Source organism: Agrilus planipennis, unplaced genomic scaffold (assembly GCF_000699045.2).
Source record: "Agrilus planipennis isolate EAB-ADULT unplaced genomic scaffold, Apla_2.0 scaffold1, whole genome shotgun sequence".
NCBI lineage: Eukaryota > Metazoa > Arthropoda > Insecta > Coleoptera > Buprestidae > Agrilus > Agrilus planipennis.
In genome coordinates this window covers 4,196,963-4,206,702 of record NW_020442466.1, presented here as the reverse complement: position 1 = coordinate 4,206,702, position 9,740 = coordinate 4,196,963, and the positions used below count along the sequence as shown (strand labels likewise).

The 9,740-nt window shown below is 33.1% G+C and overlaps 1 protein-coding gene across 1 annotated transcript in view; it reads right to left on the bottom strand.

Moving 5' to 3' along the window:
- Positions 1–7,315: 7,315 nt before the first annotated feature.
- LOC108733779 overlaps positions 7,316–9,740 on the bottom strand; it is a 16,490-nt gene continuing 14,065 nt past the window's right edge. The window contains exons 5-7 of the mRNA XM_025981106.1: positions 9,522–9,566; positions 8,133–8,171; positions 7,316–7,601 (exon numbers count right to left, since the gene is read on the bottom strand). Coding sequence (XP_025836891.1) covers positions 7,433–7,601; positions 8,133–8,171; positions 9,522–9,566 — 253 coding nt within the window. The 3' untranslated portion in view covers positions 7,316–7,432. The remainder of the gene's footprint in view (positions 7,602–8,132; positions 8,172–9,521; positions 9,567–9,740) is intronic.

The following is a 9,740-nucleotide window of genomic DNA, read 5'->3' as shown; positions in this document are numbered from 1 at the left end:
AGCCCTTTTGTTTGTAAACGTATTATGTAAACTTAAGTATTTAAAAAAAACAAGTAACGAATGCTTCAGTGAAGATAATACAGCGAAGCCTAAAAGTTCAAATTATAATACAATTATAAATTATATTATGAACTCCAATCATGCAATTTTTAATGTGCTGTCGTAAACACATCCTGTGCTCTTTTTAGTGTATGAGATACCATTTGAGAAATTTATCATTTGAATGAATGGTGAATCAAAAAGACCAGTGACGTCAACGGTGTTCAAACGAAACACTACGAATAAAAATACCAATAAACCACTTCATAAACTCAGAATAAATATCTATCTACTTCAAACGCGCCAGAAGACACAGACACTGTTTATATTATTATCGTCGATGACTCCAATACACTGTACAACAATAATAATATGTATTTACAAATGACTTAATTGATTAGCCACAACTGAACCGATGGTAAATTTTAATAACAGCTGACAACAATTATTATTAAACGAATGATAAGGAGTGATAATGACGATAACCTTTATTAACGCGAAGAAATTTATTTTCGTGCAATTTTATGCATGTTGAAAAGAAATGTCGGAGCCAAACGATGAGATGTATTAAATTTAGTTGCTTTGTTCTATTTGTGTAATGTTGCGATTGCTGCACCTGAATCATTTCCTAAATAAAGGAACATTACACTTATAGGGTCGCAGGGGCACACGCCCATTGGCCCACTCGTTTTTTTTTTTTTTTAAATGACAGACTTTTTGTAAATTTAACCTAACGTTAAATTGTAACTTTAAGATTTATTATTTTTCGAAATCAAAGGAAAAAGAAACAAGGGAAATATGAACCCCCGACAATCATGACATGAATCCCTCAAATCTACAGACACACAAGTTACGAAATCCTGTATTATAGATGCACACCATAGTAATGTCATTTTTACCTTCATATTTATAGGCAACTAGCAGCGAAACCCGGCATTGCTAGGGTTAAAATACATCGCATGATTAATGGTATATAAAATATTCAAGGATCCACTTTTTAGCGTAGATAATATAGATTTCTATCTTAGATACCACCCTGTACCATTATAAAATTTCTTAATAATAGTAGATCGTTCTAGAAAATTCTTGATAATTAATTGCGGATATTTAGAACTTTCCAGAACATTCCAGATATTTCTAGAACTTTCTGGACCATTCCATATCGATTTTAACAGTTGCACACAATTTGGAACTTTCCAGATAATTCCAGATATTTCTAGAACTTTCTGGAACATTTCATATCGATTTTAATTTACCATCCCAACGGGGAGTTGGTGGTGACAGAGAAAATCCTATCTTTACGTACGCACATTAGCATTTTATATGTATAACTTAGATTTAGATTTTGAAAGGTTTAGTAGCTTGGAACTGAGAATATAGTTTTTCGGAGGTTTTGGTGTACAATGTATAAAATGAAGTCTAAAAAAATTCTGTCTCGATTCGAATCTAAAAGCAGTCGTCAATTGGAGTTGATCCCTAACGTTTCGCTATCTCGAACTTCTTCAGAGGTCCTTCCATTTCCGATAATATGGTCAGTATGATGCTGGATGTGACCTTTAGAGCCGAATCAAGACAGCACCGCTTCACAAACTGGTTGCTTAAGCCTTTCCTATCCTAGGGTTGATAGTTATTAAGGAATTCACAATATCCCTACCCATGTGCATAAAATTCGATTTGGAAAATTTGAACACTTCGCGGTATTTTTAAAACATGCACATTCTACTACAACACCTACGAATTAATGATTCCAGGAGTACCTAAGTGTGTTGTGTAGCTCATGACACTATTGGCGATTGGTTTACACGCTTATGCATTTCTGGAAGGCCAACTAAACACTATCGGCAAGGTCACTTAGCCATCGGAACGGAAATATTCGTAGAGAAAATTGGTTACATAAAATTGTCTCGTAATTTCTCCAACCGAATGTCAAAACCGATAATAGACAAAAGACTCAACTGTTTTTATTTTCCATTTTTCGATTGAGAGCATCGAATTTGCTTAAAAATTAGAATAATATTGTACAGTAACAGTCAGCAAAGATGTCAGGATTTATTTTTTCAAAATTAAAAGGCATGAATTCAGAATATGTTATAAACTGCAGATTCTACACAAGTTTCAATAACGATAGTTGTCAGACAAGCGGATGGAATCAATGTGTGACAGTTAGAAATTGTTTTCGACCTGAACCTGCTGACATACTTGGAATTGGATTCTTTAGATTGCTTTTAGAATAGTAGCCGCAATAATTATACACATACTGAGCCGCGTGTTAAGATTTTAAATAGATACTTGAAGATGTTTCTTTTAGAGGTGACCAATAAAAACTGCGATTGTTATTAATACTTAATAAGATTTGTTTCAAAATGTCACCATAAACAATTCTAATTGAATATAAATAACAAATTAAAAAAGTTATAATATTTCAACTCGAATTTTCGTATACACTAATGGCAAGTTTATTGCCGAACTTAATATTATTCTGCTATACGCAATTATTATTAATGGGATGGTATAAGAACATTTGTACCATATTTTCATATATGTTATTTAAAAATATCATTCATAAACTATCATGAATTTCTGTAAAAAAAAATGGAAACCATTTAATAAGAGTAATTTAGGTATCGATTAACCTGTCGGTTAGCCTGGTTTCATAGATTTCATTTCTAACTTGAACAGGACGGTAATGGCAAAAACGGCACTGATAATTTTCACGTACTCATTATAAGCAATTACCGTGTAAATTACGACCAATTTATTCCCTAGTTAATAATATAAACGAACTAAAAGGAGTTCGGTCGCATGAAACTTGTCTACGTGGTTTACTCATTAATGAATCGCCTAAACCTAAATATAAAAGGAATTTACCTTATATTTACGAATGTATGTTTTTTACTACACAATTCACCTATACTAGCAAATATCACTTCCTGGCACTTTTTTTTGTTATAACTGTACATTCGATATACAGGTAAGGCAAAATATTCACTGAACATAGAAGTTCTGTAGAATGCTTGTTTATGTAAAAAAAAAGTTTTCAAACAATGCTTGTAATTTAAGGACATTATCTTCAAATGACAACACTTTTTATATAAAAAGAAATTTAAATACACGGGTGCATACAAGCGAAAGTTGGAGAAGAAATTAATATTAACGCGTCGCGTTTCCGGTTTGACAGGAAGTTAAAAACGTGTCAAGTTGTTGATAAATGCCCACAAAAGTTGTCGTTCATGATAACAAATTAACGCAAAAACGATACAACATAAACGTAATCAATTTTTCAAAGCGTTCGTCAAATCAAAAAGGGATTTCTTCGTAACTTTTAATCCCATAATAGCCCTTTTGTTTGTAAACGTATTAAGTAAACTTAAGTATTTAAAAAAAAAAAAACAAGTAACGAATGCTTCAGTGAAGATAATACAGCGAAGCCTAAAAGTTCAAATTATAATACAATTATAAATTATATTATGAACTCCAATCATGCAATTTTTAATGTGCTGTCGTAAACACATCCTGTGCTCTTTTTAGTGTATGAGATACCATTTGAGAAATTTATCATTTGAATGAATGGTGAATCAAAAAGACCAGTGACGTCAACGGTGTTCAAACGAAACACTACGAATAAAAATACCAATAAACCACTTCATAAACTCAGAATAAATATCTATCTACAGTACCCGTCAAAATTAATGTACATGATCATTTCGAGTATATAAAAAATATATATAAAAATAATTAGGTGCAGCAATTGCAACAAAAAATTCATCAATATACATCATTGCAAATGTTTATAAACATATATACATAAACTGAGTATATCATTGTATCTGATAATAAATCCAGAAATATCTAAATTTGGCTCTTACTGATAAGACCTTTGTCTAAAAACTTGGACCACATATATAGCTGCAAACAAACAAGTGTGGATAGTATTTACCCATTTACCCCACGCGAATAATACCACAATTATTCCAAGAAACCAGGACCGTACTCGATCGATTTATTTATTTTTTGCAAACCCCCAAACTTTCTTTGCACCGGCGACCCACGAGGCTGCACCGTTTACACCCCAGGCGCAATAAGAACACCTGCACTTTGAAACGGACACTAAACCGGTGCGAAACGTCTACAAAATCCAGGGTGGTATTCTGTCATATTACGCTGTGCTTGGTACGACTTGCTTTGTACTTTACACTTCCTCTCATAAAAAGAGATAACTCGTTACTGATTGCTCTGATAGAAGAACAAGACAACGCAAAGTTAATTTCCTTTCCGCGCCGCGCAATACTTTCTTCCACAGACCTTACGCGGCAACTGACTTGATCGCCGCAACGGCTCTGACGTCATTAGCAACAGATAAACACATTCACACACGTACAACGTTTACACACATGGCCAATAATAAATAATTGTACATGAGGCGCAGCGAATGAAAAAAACGCGACTGTTTTCAAACTAGAGGAAGTTTCTCGGATAGGGGACCCGACTTGCGCCCGATAGTGTAAGTCTTAAGTATGCAATAAAAATTTATAATAAGACTTGTATTTATTGTATTTTCAAGTTTGTGTGCAGTTATTCGGTGAATAAACAATCGCCACACATGCAAACGCACGACATGTGGGTATGCGCGAACGTACACATTATTCATGAATAATATTATAGTTTCGGGCGGATGTACAGTACTTGATAAAAAATACGGGACTTGGGCGCGAATATGAAATTAATTTTTTGGGTAAATGTCTAGATGATGGCCCCCATCCCCGAAGGGGGTGGGATCGAAAGAGGAGGTCTCCCCCACCACTGTACCATAAAAAGTTATGGGGGTTAGATGGGGTGGGGGTAAGGGGGATCGAAAGAGGGTGGTCACCTGAGTAAAACCCCATAAAAATTTGCGGCGGTCTCACCCCTATAAAAAGGCATGGGAGTTGAAAATTGATTATTCTGACAATTTTCATACACTATAATTCAAATAAAATTCAATAAAAAAATTTTTTCAAGCGGGTGGAGGTGGGGGCTCGAAAGAGGGTGGTCACTTGAACAAAACCAGATAACCTAACCTAACCTACCCTATTGATAAAGATATTTAAATAATGTTTTATATAACTTTCTCAATATTTTTATGTATTTTTCCATTAGTTTTACCTTTGAATATTGTTTAAGAATGACTATATAAATATTTACAGTATTGGGGAAGACCTCCTCTTTCGATCCCCCTTCGGGTGTGGGGGCCATCACCTAGATCTTTACCATTTTTTTGGATTTTAAAATAGTCCAGTCGACTTTTTATTTACGATTCTAAGCGAGACTTCCAATAAAATTTAAGTTAGTTATTCTTGGGACACCTTGTATTATGCGATATGTTACGGCTAAAAACGTCGACGAATATTTTGCAAAGTACTGTACATTATAATAGAGTGTAATTAGCAAAATATTTATGAAATACAATCACGTTAAATCATCGGGCAGGTACCTAGCTATGTAAGTCGTAAAAAGGATGACCAAAAATTCAAACAATTTATGTGCTTGTTAGTGACATAATTAATTGCAATTAAAAATAGAACATTAAAAATTTACAATGCGAGTTGTTCGTTACAGCAACATAAAATAAATTAATTAGGTTCGCTAAATTAAAAAAAATATATCCAAAAGCGGATTTCATTTATTTATTTATATTTGACATATGTACGTAATATATTATGTACACTGTACACTACTCATTAAGCAACGATTTGGAAAGAATTCAAAACACGTTTCGTTTTCCACAAAGCTAATATTTATAGAACGATATGATATTTTATTTTAGTCATCAAATGTGTCAAGTCATTTAGGTTGAGAGCATAAAAGGGTCGGGTCATTTTTACGTATAACAACAAAATATTTATACATATACATATGTATAAATCGCCCAAAAATTAACCGTTTCTAATTATTTTCCCCTAATATCTACCTACAAGCTGTTATCATCCAATTCCCTACAAAAGATGGCTTTTTCAAGCAAAACAGCTTACAGTGAAAGCGTTCGAACACGAAAACATTTTGGTCCTTCGAGCCGGATAGATCTATTAAAGCGCATTTTCATACACACAAACAGCAAACACGTACATGCACGCACTATTTATTCACAAGGGTGGCCACAGCACAATCAGAAAACCGCCAGGGGTCGACTTTTCTGCATATGAACTCATCACGAAAACAGCCACAGAATAAACAGAAAAAAAATGTTCCAGCAATTTTTAATTTGTTTTACAGCTTTCTATTACCTACTCAGGTTCTACACCCATGAGTAGGCGTTGGATGATGTTTTTGAAATTCATTAATTACGTTGTGCAACTAACAGAAGTCGTTTGTTGGCGGTACTTACTTAGCATTCAATGCAGTTGGTAATAAATTATTTGTCTTTCATTATCATGTCTTACACAAAACCCGGCACCACGTAAAAATTCTTAAAACTTTAATTCGTGGAAATTACGATGCCTACAATAATAAATAACAGCTGCTAAAGCTCGTGGGCAGTCAATTCCTTCGACCTACACTCTAGCGCAAAGCCGAAGGGTAGGGCGGAAGGTCTTCTTTTAGAAATTGTAGCAATATGTGGGTGGTGATCAAAACTGCTTAAGTGTAACTAATATCGATAAGTTACTGATCAATAACTCGACCTGTTCTTATTGTAAATTTATTTCTAGTATTGCTTTCGAGGTATTCGTGTTTATGAGAATGGTATTAGATGTTTCGTTACATGTAGACATGTAATATGGTATCTGTTCCAAGGGCACCAGAAAATGGAACCATTAAAACATATCATATACTTATAACACCTTCACGATATGCATAAAGAATAAAATTCAAAAAAAAACCAACGAATGTGCTTCATGGTTGTGGACGAAGATTGTATTTCACATTTCACGGTTACACCCGACAGATTTTGATACTGTAGGAAAATAATGCGGTATGTGAGTGTATCGTTTGAACAATAATAAAAGTCTACAGTCGATTAATGATACGAGATAAAAGAATAAAATTAAAACAATCACCTACAACCTTAATAATACGCTAAGAAAAAACAAAAGCAAACGGACTATAAAACAATGTTTGCAAAACAAATAGTTGTTTACAATTTTCTTTTGTTAAAAACAAAAGTGCAGCAAAAAAAAAACACTACATATACCCAGGCATGTCATCCAAATTTTCTGAACGATACTGTATTAATTATTAAGTATTTATACAGGTACAGCAAAAAATTGTACATTTCTTTGTACAACTTGTATGTTCAGTGAACTATTTGTCTTGCCGGTATATTAATTATATATTCCTTAAAAAATCGTGACTTAATGCGTTACATAAACGAATACCGGCAACTCCTATTCATGGACAAAGGCATGGCATAAAAGTCGAGCTATACTTTATAGGCACACGAAACGAAATCAATGTACAGTTTGTTCCCTACCTTGTGGTTCAAATCGAGGACGTCTTCTTCGAGGGACGCGTCCGAGTACATATCATCAGCGGTGTCGCAGGTACTGCTACGGCCCGAGGAGTTGAAACTCGAACTGCGGTACAGTTGGCTGTAGAACAAAGAAAAAAAATTATAATAATAGACACAGGTAGTAACAACTATTCCTATTAATATTATTATTATTTTAGAATGACACCTATTATTTATTATTATTGTAACAAATTTTTTTTGATCGGTACTGTACATACACCAAGCGAAATTAGTAATCGAAACAATCCTAAGTATGAGCGTGCATTCATGTGGAATGTTTTACAAGTAAATAAACGTCAGACAACCTATGTTTCATAGGTGCATACGGTATAATCTAACTCCATTTGAAAAAACTTATAATATGTTAATTTCGTACCAAATCTTGCTTAAAAGTTGAAACATTAAACCTTTGAATTTTATTACCTAGACAATTAATATCATCTAATGCAAAACAAGGCATAAGAACATATTAATTTTCACAAAAAAAAATATTTAAGCAGTTACGTCAGCTAAGTGAATACATTAATTAATTAAAAAAAAATCAACATAATAAACTAGTACTTAAACATATATTATGTAAATCTACCTAAAAGATTGTTTTTCTTCTTACCTTGCTAAAGCATTCGATCCAAGCTGTCTCTTTCCAGCACTGAAACAAGCAAAGACATCGCGATGTATTCACCGACGAGAATGGCAAAAAAAAAGTGTGTACATAATAACGAGGAGTTAAAACAAGATATAGTTATGGTGTGTACCTTGGGCCAAGAAAACAACAAAAGGTGGATGTGTGTATTTTGTTTTATAATCATGGGAACACCGTTGAAAAGATGACGCATACAATCATGCATGTATGTACACATTTACAGACATGTACTTATATGAATGCATAAATGTATAAATATGACAAGTAAACATATGAAAACAGTATTTTAAGTGATATTCATTTGTTTTGAGTTGACATTTGCTATTTCTTAACAATAGCGTCCCTCATTAAAAGATACTTAATTGTAAAATACAAAAATTAATTATAAATTTAGTTTGCACATATAATTAGGTCACATGTACACACATGTATCGTATATGTATAAGATCCACTTCAACCCAAAAAAGATTTTTTTAGCGGTTTACATTGCTGCAAACAAAAGAAGGGACAAGACTACGACAATAGTCACTTCGTTCGTCCTGTCGCATCCTACTGTAACTTTGTAATCGATTCTAAGGCAACTTAGGCTAATTTAGTTTAGGTTACGGTAGGAAACGACAACAAGAACGAAACGAGCATACTAATATTTCAAGAAGAAAACAGAAAAATGAACACTTTATATTTGACTTTTAGCCCATCTTTTTTTTCATAAATCCGATCCTGTTTTGAGTTACCATTCCCATTTTGAATTTAACGACCTGCGCGCAACAAATACAATTTACAATGGCATTGTTCGTCAGTTAAATAACGCGATTGTTTTTTTTTTACCTATGTTTTAATTAACTTTTGTAGAGCATGGCCGACTGCGACATATTAGTATTGGTGCTCATTAATAAATACAAAATGTAAGACGCTCGGTATTTTTGCATCATTTGAGCTTTACGAATGAAAAATAATAAGAAAAATAAAATACATAGAAATAAAACCTATTAAAATTTAACGGCCAGCAATAAGTTCTTGGAATGCAATTGTTGAAAAAACAATTGTTAAAACTTTTGTTTTAGAATTTGTTTATTATGGTTTTATTAGCCCAAGGTCACAAAATGTAATATATGCCTTTAAATTCTCGAAAGATTATTTTAGAAACCAAAGTCAATTGAGAGTAAAAATTAATATCGTTTCGCTTTTATTGTATGGGTCTTCTTCAGGATGGTAGCTTGAAGCTCACCCCGAAGGAGTCCCACAACAACTTCGAAATACTAAAAGTTCTTTACAAAAATAAAAAAATAATTTTTACCCTCAATTGACTTCGATTTTTAAATGTAGAGGTAAAAAAAAGAAATGAAAATCACTTACTGTCGAAATGAACCCCATCTCCGGTTTGGCAAGTTTTCTTGATGACTGAAAAGAAAAAAAATTTTTTTAAACATATTTAATGGTAGCTCACAAGATCAAAGAAAAAGTCATGCCGAACATTAATTTGTCTAAAATTTTAAAAAAAAAGAAAACATGGGGGTTTTTGGTCTACTGTAGCAAGTAAGAATCGATGATAGAATACATTTCACGGTTACCCCC